Here is a 21,323-nt window from a genome sequence, read left to right on the forward strand (position 1 = left end):
CCCTCCACACATACTCTCTAGCACAGAAATTCCAGTTCTAGGAATTTACCCTACATACTTACATGTGTGTGAAACAAAAATGTGTAAGACTATTCATTGAACACTGTAAACAAAAGACTGAAAATAACCAAAACCCATCCATAGCGAAGTGTTGGAGTACATTTATACCATGGAATACTATGCAGCTATAAAAATGAATAAGTAGGCACTCTATATAGTGAAGAGGAATGACATCTATGATATGTTGTTTGGTTTTTGTTTTTGAGACAGAGTCTCACTCTGTTGCTCAGGCTGGAGTGCAGAGGTATGATCATGGCTGACTGCAGCCTCGATCTCCCAGGCTTAAGCAAACCTCTACCTCACCCTCCCAAGTAGCTGGAGCACAGGCGAGTGCCACCACCACACCCAACTAATTTTTAAATTTTTTCTAGAGACCGGGTATCACTATGTTGCCCAGGGTGGTCTCAAACTCCTGGGCTCAAGCAATCCTTCTGTCTTGGCCTCCCAAATTGCTGGAATTACAGGCATGAGCCACTGCAACTGGCCTATATTATCATGTAATAAAAGTAACATGTAGACTGGGCGCAGTGGCTCACGCCTGTAATCCCAGCACTTTGGGAGGCCTAGGTGGGTGGATCACCTGAGGTCAGGAATTTTAGACCAGCCTGGCCAACATGGTGAAACCCCATCTCTACTGAAAAATACAAAAATCAGCTGGGTGTGGTGGTATGCACCTGTAATCCCAGCTACTCAGGAGGCTCAGGTAGGAGAATCCCTTGAACCTGGGAGGTGGAGGTTGCAGTGAGCTGAGATCACACCACTGCACTCCAGCTGGGTGACAGAGTGAGACTCTGTCTCAAAAAAAAAAAAAAAAAAAAGTAACTTGCAGATGTGTCTGTATAGGAGGTGGCCATTTCTGCTTAAAAAGACAAAGGAGGCCAGGCATGGTGGCTCACGCCTGTAATCCTAGCACTTTGGGAGGCTGAGGTGGGCAGATCGCCTGAGGTCAGGAGTTCAAGACCAGTCTGGCCAGCATGGTGACACTCTGTCTCTACTAAAAATACAAAAATTAGCCAGGCGTGGTGGCGGGTGCCTGTAATCCTAGCTACTTGGGAAGCTGAGGCAGGGAACTGCTTGAACCCTGGAGGCGGAGGCTGCAGTGAGCTGACACAGTGCCACCGCACTCCAGCCTGGGCAACAGAGTGAGACTCCATCTCAAAACAAACAAACAACAACAAAAAGACAAAGGAAAACTGTGTATTTGTATTCTCTTGGACATAAATTTTAAAAAGCTGGATACACAAAAAATTATTTAAAATGGTTGCCTCTATGCAGAAATCAATGGTAGGAAATACAGGAAGGAGGCTTTTCGCTGTATACAATTGTTTCCACCTTCTGGACTTTATACCATGTGAAAGTTTTCTCCATTAAAAAGTATTATTTTATTCTTTTTTGCAGAAACAGAGTCTCACTCTGTTGCCCACCTGAAATGCGGTGGTGTGATCACAGCTCATTGCAACCTTCAACTCCTGGGCTCAAGTGATCCCTCTGCTTCAGCCTCCTGCGCAGCTAGGACTACAGGCACATGCTACCATGCCTGGCTAATTTTTTAAAAACTTTTTTGCAGAGATGGGTCTTGCTGTGTTGTCTAGGCTGGTCTTGACTTCTGGCAAGTGATCCTCCTTCCTTGACCTCCCAAAGTGCTGGGATTACAGGCACAAGCCACTATGCCTGGCCAAAAAAATAAAATTTTAATTAAAAAAAGTAGGGTTGGTGATATTTTAAGTTATAGTTCCCAAATGCTGGTCTGCAAATCATGAATACCCATGAAGAATAATTTAATCCACCGTGAAATCAGAAAAAAACTATGTTGTTAATTTTTCATAATGCTGAATTCATTTAATTTGAAGGACCAGATTTTAATCTTAAGTACTTTTTATAGAAGTGTTAGTAGTCAGTACCTGTCAATGTAATGTTTATTTACAATGGGAAAAATTAAAAGTTGGCATCATTACACCAATTCCTCACATTTGAGTCCTGAAATTTTAAAGCATTCTAAATCACCAATTTACACTTGGCTTTTGTTCTCATGTCAAATACCTGTTTTTACACATTATTTCGGAAGGCATTCCTCCTGTGTATTTCATGGTGTCGACTAAGTGATGAGTTATAGCTGAAGGCTTTTCCACATTCGTTACATTCATAAGGTTTTTCTCCAGTGTGATGTCTCTGATGTTTTTTAAAGGATGAATCATGCCTATAGGCTTTTCCACAGCGATTGCATTCATATGCTTTCACTCCCGTATGAACAGTTTTATGGTTGCTAAGGTGTATCCTCTGCCTAAAGGCTTTTCCACATTCTTTACATTTGTAGGGTCTCTCCCCAGTATGGATCCTCTGGTGATGTGTTAGATATGCTCTATGACTAAAGGTTTTACAACATGCAGTGCATGCGTAGGGCTTCTCCCCAGTATGAATTCTTATATGTTCACTAAGGTGTCTAATCTGTCTAAAGGTTTTCCCACATTCATTGCAAGTAAAGGGTTTCTCTCCAGAATGAGTCCTCAAATGTTGAACCAAGCTAATGTTCTGGCTGAAAGCTTTCTGACATTTATCACATACATAGGGTTTCTCCCCAGTGTGAGTTCTATGATGCTGATTAAGTGATGAGCGATGTCTGAAGGCTTTCCCACATTCCTCACATTCAAAGGGTTTCTCACCAGTATGGATTCTCTGGTGTGTACTGAGGGATGCACTTTGACTAAAGGCCCGTCCACATTCCTTACATCTGAAAGGTTTCTCACCAGTATGAATTCTCATATGTTCAGTAAGGTGAATAGGTTGTTTGAAGATTTTTTCACATATATTACATTCATAGGTTTTTGTTCTTATGTAACTTGTTGGATGATTAATCAAATCTAATTTGTATGTGTTCCGCTTTGTAGGTGTATCATATTTATGGTGCCTCTGTTCAATAACAACATTTGAACGCATCATTATATTTTCCCCAAATTTGTTAGTTTCTTGGACTCTCTTCTTATGGGTCAAGATGGCTTGTCTCACATCTCTCACACAAGTTTCCTGGTGCCTTTCTAAGACATCATCATATGTGGAGGCTTTTCTCAATGTGGAATAAATGATATCATCTCTCATGAACCTCTCCATCATAATGCCATGATATAAGCGCTCCTGTGAAATGGCACTCTTTGCACTTGACTCAATGGTTTCCATTTTACTCTTCAAGTCTGAAAGAAATGAAAAAAAGCTTTGAAAAACCAATTACTGTAGTGGTTATGGAACAGAGATTTAGACAACAATATGGATAAGTGCATGAGATTTTGACTATATTGAAATATGATTATGCTGCTTGAAGAGGTAATGGGAAAGCAAATTAAGAAACAGTGAACAGGTTAAAAGTGTCATATTACATATATATTTATATATATATAAATTTATATATATATAAAATTTATAAATATATATATTTGAGTCTTTTAGTCCTGCTCTAATAATACTAAGTAATAAAATTTCAGAGCTATGACTAAAGAATATAAATATTTTAATTGACAACTACTTTTGGAAAACAATCTCAGAAAGATAAAAAGATGTTTCCCTCCCCACTCTGGCAGCAGCAGGAGACATTATAGTTCAAAAAATACGGTTTGAGCTAAGAATATACACAAGAACATTATGCTGTCTTTCATTGAAACGTGTGTGTGTGTGTGTGTGGGTATATATATTTCTTTCTATGGTTACTAATATGTTCATGAAAGTATTACTTATACAAAGGAGACTTGTAAGAAACCCAGACTGCTGCTAGGTTCTAGGAAAATCCCTTTAAGATTTTTACTTGATCAATTTGTTGCACCATTACTAATATTTCAACTGACAGGTCTGTATGTATTCCTGAAAGGTATAATTTCTTATAAGATTTTTTAGCCAACACAGATGGATCATTAGCAATTCAAAATGTCAAATTCTAAATGACGACAGACAATAATAATGTCTAATAATATCTACACTCTGCAGGTCCCTGATTCTGGTCTTGAATAGGAGAGGAGGAAAAGAAGATAGGGGAAAAGAAAAGAAGCCATTTATGCATCCCTCCCTAATTCAGTATCCGAGCATGAGAGAGTCTCAAGCAAGTGGGGAAGAAGAGAGGATTTCGTTTTGAATGAAGTTAGGAGTTTTTATTATTGCACTGAACTAAATAGGCATTTTACTAAAGTCAAGACTGTTCTTTTTATTTAAAGGAATGGGATCATCAATGGAACTCTTTGAGATTTCATCCAGAGGCTGGGAAAGAACATTCATGGTAGCTTTCATTGTTATTTTCATTATTGTAAGTTGAGGAAGAGAAAACCCAGGAAAATACACAAACAATGATTGGATTAATAACAGAATAAAACAAGGTGGCTGCATAAAAGGTCAATATTCAAAATCAAGTTTGTTATTACATACCAGCAACATAATTTTTTTTTTTTTTTGGAGACGGAGTTTCGCTCTAGTTGCCCAGGCTGGAGTGCAATGGCACGATCTTGGCTTACGGCAACCTCCACACCCTGGGTTCAAGTGATTCTTCTACCTCAGCCTCCCGAGTAGCTGGGATTACAGGCATGCACCACCACACCTGGCTAATTTTGTATTTTTAGTAGAGACGGGGCTTCACCATGTTGGTCAGGCTGGTCTCGAACTCGACCTCAGGTGATCTGCCCGCCTTGGCATCCCAAAGTGCTGGGATTATAGGCATGAGCCACCATACCTGGCCAGCAACATAATTTTTTTTTTCCTTTTTTTTTTTTTGAGACGGAGTCTCGCTCTGTCGCCCAGGCTGGAGTGCAGTGGCCAGATCTCAGCTCACTGCAAGCTCCGCCTCCCGGGTTTATGCCATTCTCCTGCCTCAGCCTCCCGAGTAGCTGGGACTACAGGCGCCCGCCACCTCGCCCGGCTAGTTTTTTATGTATTTTTAGTAGAGACGGGGTTTCATCGTGTTCGCCAGGATGGTCTCGATCTTCTGACCTTGTGATCTGCCCGTCTCGGCCTCCCAAAGTGCTGGGATTACAGGCTTGAGCCACTGCGCCCGGCCTAACATAATTTTTAAAAATATACCTGTTCACGACTGAGGCTTGGAGAAAAGAAAAGGAAAAAAAATACCACCTACAATAGCAACAAAATGTAAGATTTTCAGAATCAATCTAACAAAAAATGTACAATACGTACAAGAGAAAATCCTGAAATGTTACCGAAAAAAATTAGGAAATATCAATAAACGGAGTGCTATATCATATTCCTGGACAGGAGGATTCGATAGCACAACAATGTTAACTCCCCCAAATTGATCTAGAAATTCAATTCTATTCCAATCAAAATGCCAGCAGAGTATTTGTGGGTGTGATTTGATGCTCTGATTACATAATTCAAATAGAACAACAAGGAACCAAGAATAAACAGAACAATTTTAAAGAACAAGGTGGGTGAACTACCTCTACCACATATTAAGTCTCACTATGAAAGTTTTTAAGATACCCTGGCATTAGAGTAAGGACAGAAAAACAAAATAATAAAACAACATAAAGAGAGAAACACAATAGAAAAAGAATATGCAAAACAGAAATAGACCCAAACATATGAAGAAACTTGACAGGTGACACAGCACATTAACTATTCCTGGACTGATTATCCATGTGGAAAAAGTTAATCAGATTTCCACCTCATACATACAAATGTATTTATATAAAATAAATTCCAGATGAATTAAACCTAAATGTGAAAAGCAAAACTTTGAAAATATAGGAATATGTAGAAACATATATGTATGATACACGTATATGATAAAATGGAGGATAGCAGGGCACAGCAGCATGCACCTGTAGTCCCACCTACTAAAGAGGGTGAGGCAGAAGAATCACTTGAGCCCAGGACTTCGAGGCTAGCTTGGGCAACACAGCAAGACCCAGTCTCTAAAAACAATTTTTTTTAAAGTTTACAAAAAAGGAGAATAACAAGGCATAAAATGGTTTCTTAAACAAAAAGCACAAACAATAAAGAAAAACCTGATAAATTCAGTAACATTAAATTGAGAAACTCACATCTATCAAAAGACACTAATTTTGAAAAGTCAAAGATGGGCCACTGACCTAGGGTAAACATTTGCAAAACATAAAGCTATCAAGATTATCCAGAATGAATACACACACACACACACACACACACACACACACACACACACATTTTTTTTTTCTACAAATCAATAAGAAAAAAGATTATAGAAACATTGGCATGGGATATAAACAGGTAATTAACAGAAGAGCCTGGCATTAGAGTAAGGACAGAAGAAGAGATGGATGGATGGTCAATGAACATGAGAAATATACTTCCTTTCACTAGTAGTCAGGAAAATGAAAGAAACAAGATACCATAACCCAATGAATTTACAAAAATCTTAAAGTTTGGCAATAACAAATGTTGACAAAGATGCTGAGTTATGGAAACTCTCAAGCCCTGTTAATGGGAGAATAAACTGGTGTAACTGCTTTGAAGAGCAAATTGGTAATACCCAGCAAAAAGAAAGTGCATATATTCTACAACCCAACAATTTTGCTTCTACCAACTATCTTAGAAAACACTTGCGTTATGTATACAAGAAGTTATGGACACAAAGTTTTGCTGCAGAATATCTGTAACTCCCAAATTTGGAAACAATGTAAATGTCTATCAACAGGAAAATAAATAAGAAAATTGTGGCTTATTAACTCAATGGAAATGAATGAACTAGAAAAACATACTGAGGAATATCACCAGGGTTGAATGAGAAAAGCAAAAGGAAGACGTATATACACCATTTATTTAAAGAAAAAGAACATACAAAACAATGCTATATATTGTTTAATATGTATACACTAATATACATGGACTGCTTTTACTACATTATACATGCAATAAAAGCATGAAGACATGGGAATGATATTTCAATGCAGAGTGATTATTTCAAAAGGTGTAAGGGGGACAGTGGAGCTTCAACTCTGTTTCATTTCTTAGTCTAGGTGGAAGCTACACATAAATGTGTTATAATGTTTTCTATGCCTTTCTGAAAGTCTAAAATATTTCACAATAAAAAGCAAAGTTTGAGGAGATTGTTAGGGACCACAAGATTTGGTGAGAAGGAATCCTTTGGTAATTTCTCTTACAGGAGTTTTCATGAAGTAGCTGTTACAAAAACTTAAGATATGTAAGTTAAAAAGAGAATGAGAATTGAAGCTGGAATTGTAAAATGAACATTGGCAAAAAGTAAAAATGGAGTGTAGGAAAATTAACGATTTGTACAATGCAATGAAAAGAGATTGATTTTCTGTGAAAATACCACATACATCTGACTGCTTAGAGAAAGCTTTAGATCGGCAGCCCTTAGGATACTGGAGAAAGGGAAAATCAAGCTCAACCTTAATGAGGACAAGACTGCTCTTTCCTCCAACTCCAGAGAGACTTTTGCAAGGGCTCAGTGAAGCAAAGGGGTAAGGAAGGGAGGGGTGATATTAGTTTACTGGAGGCTCCGTACAGTGGTCTGAGCCATCCCCACAGCCGAGGCTTTGAGCACTCTGACCTATATATTAAAATTCCATCTGCCTTGGTGATTTGGTTTGAATATTTATCCCCTTCAAATCTCATGGTGAAATGTGATCCCCAGTGTTGGAGGTGGGGCCTGGTGGGAGGTGTTGGGTCATGGGGGTGGATCATTCACGAATGAGTGTCCTCCCCATGGTAATGAGTGAGTTCTCACTCTGAGTTCACATGAGATCTGGTTGTTTAAAAAGCCTGGCACCGGCTGGGCACGGTGGCTCATGCCTGAAATCCCAGCACTTTGGAAGGCCGAGGCGGGTGGATCACAAGGTTGAGATTGAGACCATCCTGGCTAACACAGTGAAACCCCATTTCTACTAAAAATACAAAAATTAGCTGAGCGTGGTGGCGCGTAACTGTAGTCCCAGGTACTCGGGAGGCTGAGGCAGGAGAATCGCTTGAACCCCAGAGGCAGAGGTTGCAGTGAGCCAAGATTGCACCACTGTACTCCAGCCTGGCAACAGTGCGAGACTCTGTCTAAAAAAAAAAAAAAAAGAAAGAAAGAAAGAAGGAAAAAGAAAAAGAAAAAGAGCCTGGCACCTCCTCCTTCACTCTTATGCTCCAGCTCCCACCATGTAATATGCCTTTCACCGTGATTGTAAGCTTCCTGAGGCCCTCACCAGGAGCAGATGCCAGCGCCATGCTTCCTGTACAGCCTGCAGAACCATCCAATTAAACTTTTCTTTATAAATTATGGAGTCTCAGGTATCCCTTTATAGCAACACAAAAACAGACTAACACACTTGGTCTCACCTGAACTGGAATCTCCTGGGCCTTCTTTCTCTGCCATCCATGGCTCTTCTCCTTTCTCTAATTGGGATATCACACTAGGTTTGGAAAGTTGATATCCTGCTTATGTAGTAAAAAAAGAGTGTGAATGTTTATGCTGATGTCTAAGAACCATCCCCAGAGTTTTGTTCAAGTCTTCTGGTATTCAGGGCCTCCACAAGTGAAAAGGGGTGGGTCTTTCTATTCTAACTCTGTGTAGTAAAGTTGTTCCCCAAGAAAGTCAAATCGGATATGCCCTCACTACGTTTTCGAAGGGAATAAGACATCTTTAATACAGAACCAAAAATCAAGCCTCAAGGAATCCACACATCAACAATTTAAAATAATGACTCTCCTGTAATGGGTGGGTTTCTGGATACATGGATAGCCAAGTCTTACCCACTGACACCAAGTTGCTGTAGTTCTCCAGCATCACCTCTCGGTACAGATTCTGATAAGCAGGAGCCAACTGCCCCCACTCTTCCTGGGTGAAGTCAACAGATATGTCCTTGAAAGTCAACAATTCCTAGAACATCAAACACATTTCTGTTTAGCTGGAGACCACTTCTGTTAAGTTCCAAGGAGTTCTGATGGTATTCTAAATTCTGAGAGATTCTAAACTTACTTTTATCAGGAGCCTTCTCTGGATCTGTTTGGAGATCCTTTGATCTCCAAATCTGATCAACAAAACTGTCTGGAACTGTAGTCTGTCTGGATCTTTAATCTGGAGATTACTATAAATAATGTAACATATAGAAAGACAGATGGTGATACATGCCTAAGAAAAAAAATTAAGCAGAATAAGAGACATTGGGAGAACCAGAGTGAGGGTAGGATAATCTTTTATGTAAAGTGGTTGGGGAAGGCTCTCTAAAAGGGTGATATTTGACCAGAGACATAAATTCAGTAAAAGAGAGAACCACATGGAAATCTGAGAGAAAAGCATCCTGGGCAGGTGCAAAGGACCTAAGGTGAGAGCATCTTTGGCTTGAGGAACAGGAAAGTGAACAGCATGGCTAGAGGTAGCCTGGTTGATGAGAGAGTGGAAGGAGATGAAATCAGAGAGGTGGAGATGAGGAACAGGGTGGGATGGGGATAGAGGTTCCCCCACCACCTCGCACACTTATTGTCACAAAGACCTATGCATTCTTACTGAGCTTGAATTCTGAGGCCCTGCTGGAGTTTAATGTAAAAAGGAACAAAACTGTCTGGAACTGCAGTCTAATCCCTTCCTAGCTCAAATGCTAAAAAGATAAAAAGGAAAGCCCTCAGCATTGGTGGCATGGGCTAATTAGAAGTATACTCAATCAAAAAGCTGTGTGACAGCCAGAGTTCAGCCACAGCTCTAGGAGGAGCCCCTCACCTTAACCACCAGAGAGACGAAAGGGTTTGGAAATAGAACAAACCAAAACAAATGAAGAAACTATATGTGTGTGTGTGGGGGGGGGGGTGTGTGTATATACATACAAAACACACACATATATGTATGTATATACACCTACACTCCTGCCTTGGCCCCTCTAAGTGTTGGGATTACAGGCATGAGACACTATGCCTGGCCGAGAGATGACTTTTTACTGTGATAAGCAATTTCTGGAGAGATGAAGTGCTAATGCAGAGATGCTTAGCATCACACTGAATTTTAAGTAGATACTTGAAACACCTGAGCTCACTACAATAGCCACAGGAGATAGCTATAAAATTATCATAGTAATGCAATATGTGCACTATAGTTTATTTTATGCAGTAGTGATTTAATACTGCATCTTTACATTTGTTTACATTTCTCTCAACTGCGAATGGCACCAAGAATAGTCTGTGCATACAAGTTTTGAAAATTTTAAACTTTTTATAATAGATACGTGTATCTGTTATGGTAGTAAATAAAATAGACTAGTATATACATATATTTTATGTATTCATAACATACCTAACTTTTTCTTAATTTTTTCGATACTCCTAGACTACACGGTCCATCTGCAAGTTTTTCCAAATTGTCACAAATCTCCAAAAAATGTTTCAATATATTTATTGAAAAAAGTCTGTATAGAGGTGGACCTGCACAGTTCAAATCTGCGCTGCTCAAGAATCAACTCTAGGCCGGGTGTGGTGGCTCACGCCTGTAATCCCAGCACTTTGGGAGGCTGACACGGGCAGATCACGAGGTCAAGAGATTAAGACCATCCTGGCCAACATGGTGAAACCCCGTCTCTACTAAAAATACAAAAATTAGCTGGGCATGGTGGTGCATGCCTGTAGTCCCAGCTACTCGGAAGGCTGAGGCAGGAGAATCGCTTGAACCTGGGAGGCAGAGGATGCAGTGAGCCGAGATCTGGCTACTGCACTCCAGCCTGGCAACAGAGCAAGACTCCATCTCAAAAAAAAAAATAAAAAATAAAAAAAGAATCAACTGTAAATGAAAATTCTACAAGTGAAAAATACAGTATCTACAAAATTCATTGGATGGGCTTAAAGTAGATTAGACCATGATGAAGATAAGATCAGTGCTCAGTGAAACTTAAGATGGGTCAATAAATATTATTCAAACTAGAGTACCAAGAGGAAAAAAATATGTGGGATAATATCAAGTGGTCTATTATACATGCAATTAGAATCTCAGGGCTAGGTGGGGTGGCTCATGCCTGTAATCCCAGCACTTCGTAAGGCCAAGGCAGGAGGATTGCTTTAGCTCAGGAGTTTGAGACCAGCCTAGGCAACATAGGAAGACCCTATCTCTACAAAAAAATACAAAAATTAGTCAGGCATGGTGGCACACACCTGCAGCCCCAACTACTCAGGAGCTCAGGAGGCTGAGGTAGGAGGATTGCTTAAGCCTGAGAGGTAGAGGAGGGAGGGAGGGAGGGAAGGAGAGAGGAAGGGAAGAAAGCAAGAAGGAAGGGAGGGAGAAAGAGCAATCTCAGAAAACAGAATAGGTAGAAAAAATATTTGAAACATAATGGCTGAAGATTTTCCAAACTAATGGGAAAAAAATCAACCCACAGATCCAAGAAGCTCAGCAAACCCTAAAAAGGATAAACTCAAAAGAAAATCACAGCAAGGCACTGTGGCTCATGCCTGTAATCCCAGCACTTCGGGAGGCCATGATGGCAGATCACTTGAGGTCAGGAGTTTGAGACCAGCGTGGCCAACGTGGTGAAACCCCATCTCTACTAAAAAAAAAAAAAAAAAATTAAAAAAAATTTTTTTTAAAATAAGCCTGGGTGTGTCCTAGCTACTTGAGAAGCTGATGTGAGAGGATTGCTTGAACCCGGGAGGTGGAGGTTGCAGTGGGCCAAGATCATGCCACTGCACTCCTGCCTGGATGACAGAGCAAGACTCGTCTCAAAAAACAACAACAACAACAACAACAACAACAACAAATCACACCTATGCACATCAGATAAAAGTTGGTATAAAACAGACACATTGGCCAGGTGTGGTGGCTCACACCTGTAATCCCAGCACTTCGGGAGACTGAGGCGGGCAGATCACGAGGTCAGGAGATTGAGACCATCCTGGCTAACATGGTGAAACCCTGTCTCTACTAAAAATACAAACAATTAGCCGGGCGTGGTGGCGGGCGCCTGTAGTCCCAGCTACTCGGGAGGCTGAGGCAGGAGAACGGCGTGAACCCGGGAGGCGGAGCTTGCAGTGAGCCGAGATCGCGCCACTGCACTCCAGCTTGGGCGACAGAGAAAGACTCTGTCTTAAAAAAAAAAAAAAGAAAACAAAAAAGAAAAAAAACAGATACATCACATAAACAGAATAACAGCTGCCTTCTCATCACAGATAATACAATCTAAAAGATAATGGAACATTGTTAAAGTACTTAAAGAAAAAGCAGTCAACCTAGAATTCTTTATCCAATAAGATCCTCAAATAGGAATATAAAGAAATGTTTAGATCAATGAAAGTTGTGAGAATTTGTCACTAGAACACCCACATTATAAGAAATGCTAAACAAAGTTCTTTAAGCTGAAGGGAAATAATACAAGATAGAAACCTGGAATGAAAGGAAAAAAGGAAGAGTGCCTAAATGGATAAATATAAGGGCAAATACGAAAGATGTGGTTTTTTCCATGTTCATAGTTTGTTATAAGACAGTTTACTATTAAAAGCAAAACTAAGAACAATGTACTGTGGTGTTTTTACACGTAAAACAAAATGTATATTGACAAAACGCTAAGAGTGGGAAGGAGTATATGAAAATATAATGTAAGTCTTTCATATCATATGTGAAGCCATAAAACATTAATTCAAAGTAACTGTGGAATGTTACTTTTGTAACATGTGTAATGTTAAATACAATGTGTAACATTCCACAGTTACTTTGAATTAATATTATATGGCTTCGCATATATGACTGTTTTTAGTGGTTGTTAGAGCAACCACTAAAAACAAATCAAAGAACTGGCCAGACTCAGTGGTTCAGCCTGTAATCCCAGTACTCTGGGAGGCCAAGGTGGATGCATCACCTTAGGTCAGGAGTTTGAGACCAGCCTGGCCACCATGGAGAAACCTCGTCTCTACTAAAAATACAAAAATTAGCTGGGCATGGTGGTGGGAGCTTATAATCCCAGCTACTCAAGAGGCTGAGGCAGGAGAATCGCTTGAACCCGGAAGGCGGAGGTTGCAGTGAGCTGAGATCATGCCACTATACTCCAGCTTGGGCAACAAGAGTGAAACTCTGTCTCAAAAAAACAAAACAAAACAAAAAACAAAAAACCAGAAAGCAGGCCGGGCGGGGTGGCTCATGCCTATAATCTCAGCATTTTGGGAGGGCAAGGCAGGCAGATCACGAGGTCAGGAGATCGAGACCATTCTGGCTAGCACAGTGAAATCACATCTCTGCTAAAAATACAAAAAAAAAAAAAAATTAGGCAGGTGTGGTGGCATGCATCTGTAGTCCCACCTACTCAGGAGGCTGAGGCAGGAGAATTGCTTGAACCCAGGATGCAGAGGTTGCAATGAGCTGAGATCGCGCCACTGCACTCCAGCCTGGGTGACAAAGCAAGATTCTGTCTCAATTAAAAAAAAAAACTCAAAGAACTGTAGCTTAAAGGTCATTAGAGGACATAAAATGGAATACTGAAAAATGATTCAATGCAAAAGAAGGCAGAAAAAGGCTGGGCACAGTCGCTCACACCTGTAATTCCAGCACTCTCGGAGGCTGAGGTGGGCAGGTAACTTGAGGTTAGGAGTTTGAGACCAGCCTAGCCAACGTGGTGAAACCCCATCTCTACTAAAAATACAAAATTAGCTGGGCGTTGTGGTAGGCGCCTATAATCTCAGCTACTCGGGAGGCTGAGGCAGGAGAATCACTTGAACCCAGGAGGCGGAGGTTGTAGTGAACTGAGGTCACACCACTGCACTCCAGCCTGGGTGACAGAGTGAGACTCTGTCTTTAAAAAAACAAAACCAAACAAAAAATAAGAAGGCAGGAAAAGAGAAACATAAAAACAAAGGCTAGATAGGATAAATAGCAAACAAAAACAAAAGTATACACTTAGACCCAACCATACGGATTGCTTTATTTTTTATTTTATTTTATTATTATTTTTTTTGAGACGGAGTTTTGCTCTTGTTGCCCAGGCTGGAGTGCAGTGGCGCAATCTTGGCTCATGCAACCTCCACCTCCCGGGTTCAAGTGATTCTCCTGCCTCAGCCTCCCGAGTAGCTGGGATTACAGGCACACGCCACCACGTCCAGCTAATTTTGTATTTTTAGTAGAGACGGGGTTTCTCCATGTTGGCCAGGCTGGTCTCAAACTCCTGACCTCAGGTGATCTGCCCGCCTGGCTCCCAAAGTGCTGGAACCTGTGTGAGCCACCACACCCAGCCACTTTAGCTTTTTACAATCTCAGTTTCCTCAAATAAGAAGTTCAAATGCTAATATCTGCCATCTAGGATTGGAATATATTGCAGCTTTATTTATAGTAATATGGAAGAAGTAACGACAATAGTCTAAAGAGTTATCGCTACATTCTTCCATCTGGAATTTTTCACTTCTTACATTTATCATAAACTGATGGGATTAAAGGATTACATTTTTAAAAACTGAAATACAATTTACATACAGGAAAATACACTAAGAAAGTGTATAGTTTGGGCTGGGTGCAGTGGGCTTATCTGTAATCCCAGCACTTTGGGAGGCTGAGGCAGAAGGATTGCTTGAGCTCAAGAGTTTGAGACCAGTTGGGCAACATAGTGAGACCCTATTTTTTTGTGTCATTTTTTTAATTGGCAGAGTATGGTGGCATGTTCCTGTAGTCCTAGCTACTTGGGAGGCTTAGGCAGGAGAACTGCTCAAGCCCAGGAGTTTGAGGTTGCAGTGAGCTATGATTGTACCACTGCACTGCAGTCAGAGCTACAAAGTGAGACTCAGTCTCTACAAAAAAAAAAAAAATTAAAAAAGGTGTACGGTTTGACTTTGACATATGTAACATCATGTAATCAAATCAAGATAGAGAACATTTCCACCATCTCAGAACGTTCCCTCATGCCCCTTTTTAATCAGTATTCCACTCCATGCCGAGTCGATCCATCAGTTGATTCCACCCCACTCCCAGATCTCATTTTAAAATGATATCTCTATTTTTTAAAAAGAATATATGGTCTGTAGTTGTTAGGCGTAGTGTTCCTTCCATAAGTGTTAATTAGGTTAAATTGGTTGATAGTGTTGTTCAAATCTTCTGTATCCTTAATGAGTTTTTGTCTACTCATCAATTACTGAGAGAGGAGTGTTAAAGTTTCTAATTATTGTGATTTTGTCTCTCTCTCTCTTTAGTTCTGGCAATTTTGCTTTATTTTGAAGTTCTGTCATCACGTGTATAGACACTTAGAATTGTTGACCCTCTTATTATTACGAAATGTCCCTTTTTGCCTAGTAATATTTCTTCTCCAGAAGTCCATTTGCGTGATATAATATATACCTCCAATGTTCTTTTAATTATTGTTTGTACGGTATAGCTTTTTCATCTTTTTACTTTAAACTTGAAACTCCATCTCAAAAAAAAAAAAAGCTAAAGTAATTGCCCCAGATCACTGAGTAACTAGAAATTAGATGTTGTACCATCTAATTTCAGAACTCCAGTTCATTTCACTTAAAACTCTTCTGTCCTCCAATAAGATCTCCTCTTTAAGTCTTTCTTTCACATTTATTCTACAATTTTTCTTCCATTTCATCTATGTTTCCAATAGGCAGTACAGACTATCCCATTTGTGACACCCTGTTGTAGCTGCTCTCAGTGGCTACTCTAGCTTTGCTGCCCAGCCTGTCTGATGTGTGTACTGTGTGTGTGGCCTATTTCTTCCCTACTCACTTCTCCTTTGGTTCTGGTTTGACCTCTGTTCTCAATATTACACTTAAGGTCACCTCTCCAAGTTCACAGTAATACATGTACATCACTAAGAAAGTCAGAACCTTCTTACCTATTTTGATTTTGAGTATTTTATTGAGATTTCTCTTAGATCTCAAGTGGTATCAATTGGTTTTTAGGGGCTAGAATTATATCACTCATTTCACTTTCTTTATAGAAAGTAGCATAATACTAGATTTAGATGTTGGTGAGAAACAAGAGTGACATGGAGGGAGACCCCTGTGAGTAGGGAAATTGCCATCACTGGAGCCCAATTTTCTGTAAAAGGGCAACCTGCATTGAGCTCCCCAGGTTGAATTTGTTAGTCTTAATACCCTACCTCACTACCACTCCCACCTCTGCAAAAGACAGAATCCCTACTCACGTGGGATTCTGCTGTCGGGAGTCCAGGGGTCACTTCATCCTCTACACTTTCTCTCTGGGTCTTTAGGTCATCAGCATCCTGAGACAGCAGAGCTGGGGAGGGAAAAGAGCCATGGGCTTTGTATCTCCCAAAATCACCCAAATAGAGAAACTGCCTGCAGACCCGCTCAATGTGGCTCCTCCCTGAAAAGGTTCACAAAGGGGGACATTGAGAGTGACTCAAGAGCAGCCTGAAGCCTCTTTAATGAGGAGGACCTGCCGCAAGTTGCCTTGGGCATTCATGTTTCCCGATGATCAAAAACTATGTATGAGAGAACAAAGTATTTAAATGGAGAATTCTTTAAATCCCACTCCCCCTCCAAAAAACTCTACCAATGGTCAATACTGGTCCAAAAGCACAGCCACTCCTTTGTTCAAAAATCATCAAAGGTTCCCCACTGACAAGAAAGAAAAATCCAAACACTTCACCATGGACTTCAAGGCACTCTACAATCTGCCCAAAGCATATTTTCTCAACAATGGGTACCACTACACTACCATCCTTTATACATGGGACACACCCACCCACCACATTCTTAGTCAGTCAGGCTAAAGATTCTCAGTCGAACTAAAGATTCCCCATTTTCTTCAAGGCACCCACTTTTGTATCCTTTCCCCAAATCTACACAAAAACCCTAAGACATTCTTCAAGGCCCAAATCAATGTTACCTGCTCTGTGAAAATTTCTTAAATACATACAACCAGGCCAGGCGCAGTGGCTCATGCCAGTAATCCCAGCACTTTGGGAGACTGAGGCAGGTGGATCACGAGGTGAGGAGTTCAAGACCAGCCTGGCCAATATGGTTAAACCCCATCTCTACTAAAAATACAAAAACTATAACAAAAACTGTAACTGCCTGCAGACCCACTCAATGTGGCTCCTCCCTGAAAAGGTTCACAAAGAGGGACATTGAGAGTGACTCAAAACTATAACAACGTAAAAGGTAATTAAGGTCACAAACTTCGGTGAAACCCTTGAAGTCCAAATCTTCTTGATATTGTGAATTGTACCCCTTCCAGTTTAGTTTCTTCTGGACTTTCCTTACCTAACTGACCACCTTTTAAAATGTGCATACATTATGATTAAAATTGGGCCTCTACTGTGATGATTCCTATTTCCTCTCATGTTTTAAAGTACAAACTAACATTCAATAAACATTACCATCAAGTAGTGCAGACATTTGTATGCATTTCCTTGGTTCAATTTGTTGTGACCTTACCAGTTTTGAATTGGAATTGCACCATTTCATAGATAAAGGAAACTAAGTATACTGCTGCACTTTTAAGTTTTCCAAACAGTGTTTAAAAATTGCATGGTTTTAATTTTTTAAACTCAGTTTAAAAAGACTAAAACATTCTTTCAAAAGAGGCATCTAAATGTGTTCCTAATTTTGTATATAGGCTTAGGTTTTGTAACCAATGAAAAAAAGCTGCTATCAAATATGAAAAAAAAAAAATGCAAAAATTAGCCAGGCATGGTAGCAGGCACCTGTAGTCCCAGTTGCTCGGGAGGCTGAGGCAGGAGAATCACTTGAGCCTGGGAGGCAGAAGTTGCAGTGAGCCGAGATCGCGCCACTATACTCCTGCCTGGGCGACAAAGTGAGACTTCGTCACCAAAAAAAAAAAAAAAAATTACAACCAGAACAAAGTGTCCTGTCTCTTGTGTTCCAAAAGGACTTTTCTTAGGCCACTTCTATTATTTTGATTGAGGTGTATGCCTATCTCCATCCACTGGTAATCAGAATTAGAGATAATTATTCATTTTTCCATCTTTTAAGATGCTTAGCCAAAGTCCCTGCCTGACACGGCTAAAACAATAAATATTGGCTGAATGTAAAGCATTAAATGTATGAATTAAAACACCACATGAGACACATGACTTCCTCCATCCTCTATTTACTGCTAACCAGACCACTAAAGAAGGTGTGATTTTGGGGCATCACTCCCACAGTTCAGGATAACATGAGAGTAATCTGGCATGTCATTCCTGCCTCTCAGCAGATGAAAACAATGATACTTGCGATAAATATTGGGTTGGGGTGAAAACCATTGGAACCTGTGCCGGAAAACCCTTAGAGGACTTAAGGAGGGCAGAAATCTTAGACCCCTGTCTGTGAATCACATTCCCACACTCAGGCACCACTGGTGGAGAACACCTTGTGTTCTGTCTTCCTGCCGCATGTAGTATCTGAAGATGGGTGATGAGAGCAGCTGAAAGCACGTGTCACAAGGAGTCCATGCTGGAACCCAAGATTTTCCCTCACAGCTGACCCCTTCCCAAAAACCACAAGAAATGAACCCACAAAGAACCTTCTCTCCCTCTTTCTCTCCACTTCAATGAAGTGTGTACCCATCTTTTCCCACACAAATGAGATCCCCTTCTTCCCCCCTCCATCAGTCCATTCTCACCCTTTCCTTCAAACATTTTAGTCACATCCTCCCACAGCGGCACCCCCTCCGTGGCCTTCTTTGGATGTTGCAACTTCACCCAGGTGCTGGCCTTGGTAGGCAGGGTGATCAGGAGCTGCTGTGGCATGACGACTGCCTGACTGGACTTGTCCACTTCTGGTGAGGAAACTGCCAGAAGCTCTGATGAGAGGCTTCACAGCTGTGGGGTGTTGCTCAGATTCCAATCACTTGCCCTCAGGACTTTGGTGTGTCCCTGCAGCACCAGGACCTGGGTGTCCCTAGAGGCTGATGTGACTTTAACAATTCTGGAAAACAAACTCCCCTTTAAATCAAGCACTTTCTTTGGGAGGCAGCCAGTTAGTTAGGTTTGAGTTCATGTCTCCATAGAGGAGCAAAAGCGAAGGGAAGAGGGATCCAGAAGCACTTGTCTCCAGAACTCCAGAATCTGCAGAAATATATTTAAAACTGCAAAATACCAAAAAAAAAAAAAAAAAGAAAATGTTATCCATGCAGGAATAAATATAATACATGTTCCTGGATGTGGCTCCATCTCCAGGTCCATACATACACACACAAACATGCAAAGGTGTACAAACATGCACAGACCCTGCCTCGTCTTCTCTCCTTGTAAGCTGCATGCATCTTCTGCCTGGATACAGACGGGGTTTAAGAAGGCAGGCTTTGAAATCAGACAGCCTGGCTTAGAACCCTGAGACTTGCACTTAAAAGCTCTAAGACACTTCAACTCTCAGCTTCAGTTTCTTAATCTATAAAATGGAGATAATAATTGTATTCTATAGAGTTGTAATGTTGGTTGAGACAATGCTAGGCATACAGTAAACCCTTAATAAACATTGTTATAAACCTCTTATATTGCTGAATCATAGCATTAGTTTTTAAAGTGATTTTTAGAAACAATTAAATCTGAATTTAAAGTTCAAAATATGTCAACTGACATAATAATGACATAGTTGCATTTTGGCATGAGCAAGCAGTGACAGCCACATCACCACCCACGCAGATGCCCAGCAGCTGGTAAGGTCCGTTGACCCACACTGGGAAGATGCATCTTGGTTTCAGAAATGTTAAGATTGGGAAAGAGGGTATGTCTTCAAATGGTGTAAATGTAGTATAATAAGGACTACTGCAGAGTGGTAATAGGCAAACTTGGAAACAACTCAAATCCATCATTTCAACCAACCCCTAGAATCTAACCAGGTGCTTTCACCGTGACCAGGTCCAAAGTATATGGCACCCCAAGAACAGTCGGAACTATGTGGGAAGGGAGCTGGCCCAACTTTTTGAAGTTTGTTGGAGAAGGATGGGTATGTGACTTATGGGTTTGTGTGTGTGTGTGTGTGAGACTATATGCAGAGACAGGAGCTGCGTGTGTTCTAGAAATTGGAGCTTGTGAAACATATCCCACCCCTGAATACATAAAAGGTCTTGTTACCAAAGTGCAGGAATTTTCGAATCTTACTTGCGAAACAGTTAATGGCTGAGAAGCTTCATATCGAAGATGCCCCACCCTCACAGTGCTCCTAGACATGCCACCCTCGGACTTAAAAAGACTGCACACAGACACCTACTCACCACATCGGCTTTGGACCCAGGTAGGACCAGAGATGGGGGCGTGGGAGCGCTCGCTCTTGAGGTTTTCAGCAGTAGAGTGTCTCCTTAGAGACGGACTGAGTGGTAACAGATATTGTTCCCTCCCAGCCTTTTATAGACAGACCACATCTCCACTCAACGCAATCATTCTCCAAAAAGCGTCCAGTGTTGAGGTCGGCTTCCTTCGGAAGCCCAGAGGACCCTCGGCCTCCGGAGTGGACGAGGCTCTGCTCCAAATTCCCATCAGCGGTCCGCCCGGGCGGGTGGACTTTCTCAGCCGCGCCCCCAGGAGCGAGGCTTTGAGGGCCGGAATGGCAGGTGTGCCCTGAGCCGGCGTCTTGCAGACCCGGGCGAGGATACACCTTCCTGTCTGCCCTTACACGGGACCGGCGGCTGCAGCCAAGCCCACCCAGCCCGACCTCTTAGGCCGCAGCCGAGCGTCTCGCCTGGCCTCTGCCCTCCGGCCGCGCCCTCCCGGCCGCTAGCACCGCCGGCCGCTCTAGCTTCAGCTCTGGTGGCTCCAGGGCCCACCCCACGCGGTCCCGCTGCAGCAGCAGCAGCAGCCACAAACCGCGCGTCTTCCGGCGGGTTGTGAGCCCCGGACGCCGGCTCCGCCCACGGGGGCCGGCCACGGAGCCCGCCCTCTCCCGGGAAGCAGCGCGCGCCCTCGAACCCGGAACTGGAAGCCGCCGGAGTGCGCCCCCGAGGGCCGCCCGGAACCGTGGGTATCGGCCACCCAGCCACACCGCCCCACGTTTCCTCACAGCGGTCCTTGGGAGACCTCCTTCAGGCTTTCCGGTGAAGCGCCTTCTCTGTCATTCATTCATTAACTCATTCATTCAGTTATCTATCCTGAGCGTGTAAGATCTACCCCCACATTCTTATAGGCCCTGAGTATACAGCAGTTAGCAAAATGCAGTTCTGCTTTCTTGGAACTTAATTACATTGAAATTATTGACAATAACAAATAGAAAAATAAATAGGTAATACCCCAGGCGATGGTGAAGACTGTGAAGAAAAGGAAAGCAGGGTGGGGAGATGGTGGGCTAGGATATTTGTATCAACCCACTGTAGAAAACAACAATAAAATTAAATAAAATTCTAGAGTGTGTGTGTGTGTGTGTGTGTGTGCGTGTGT

At 41.7% G+C, this 21,323-nt stretch overlaps 1 protein-coding gene across 4 annotated transcripts; it reads right to left on the reverse strand.

Annotated features, from left to right (window-relative positions):
* Window positions 1–1,877: 1,877 nt before the first annotated feature.
* Window positions 1,878–20,599, reverse strand: ZFP69 (ZFP69 zinc finger protein). Of its 4 annotated transcripts, none has more exons than XM_077962339.1 (7): window positions 20,168–20,599; window positions 18,575–19,039; window positions 16,128–16,219; window positions 9,011–9,119; window positions 8,785–8,911; window positions 8,371–8,466; window positions 1,878–3,245 (listed from the first exon to the last, which is right to left on the reverse strand). In XM_077962339.1, exons 5-7 carry the CDS (start codon window positions 8,816–8,818, stop codon window positions 2,107–2,109), a joined length of 1,269 nt encoding a protein of 422 aa, XP_077818465.1. In that variant the 5' UTR covers window positions 8,819–8,911; window positions 9,011–9,119; window positions 16,128–16,219; window positions 18,575–19,039; window positions 20,168–20,599; the 3' UTR covers window positions 1,878–2,106. The 4 variants fall into 4 exon arrangements, with proteins under 4 accessions (XP_077818465.1, XP_077818458.1, XP_014991996.2 ...); XM_077962332.1 differs by having other exon boundaries at window positions 8,371–8,469; XM_015136510.3 differs by lacking the exon at window positions 9,011–9,119.
* Between the last annotated feature and the right edge of the window lie 724 nt (window positions 20,600–21,323).

Source organism: Macaca mulatta, chromosome 1, assembly GCF_049350105.2.
Source record: "Macaca mulatta isolate MMU2019108-1 chromosome 1, T2T-MMU8v2.0, whole genome shotgun sequence".
In the NCBI taxonomy this organism is placed as follows: domain Eukaryota; kingdom Metazoa; phylum Chordata; class Mammalia; order Primates; family Cercopithecidae; genus Macaca; species Macaca mulatta.

What these genes read in the sequence shown, in the direction of transcription:
- ZFP69 (XM_015136503.3), bottom strand. Translation starts at nt 18,701, where the DNA reads ATGCCACAGCAGCTCCTGATCACCCTGCCTACCAAGGCCAGCACCTGG. An exon ending in TAAAATGTTTGAAGGAAAGG is followed by an intron (nt 16,220 to 18,574) that starts GTGAGAATGGAC and finishes TTCCCTCCCCAG; the next exon opens with CTCTGCTGTCTCAGGATGCT. An exon ending in TCCCGACAGCAGAATCCCAC is followed by an intron (nt 8,912 to 16,127) that starts GTGAGTAGGGAT and finishes TTGATGTTCTAG; the next exon opens with GAATTGTTGACTTTCAAGGA.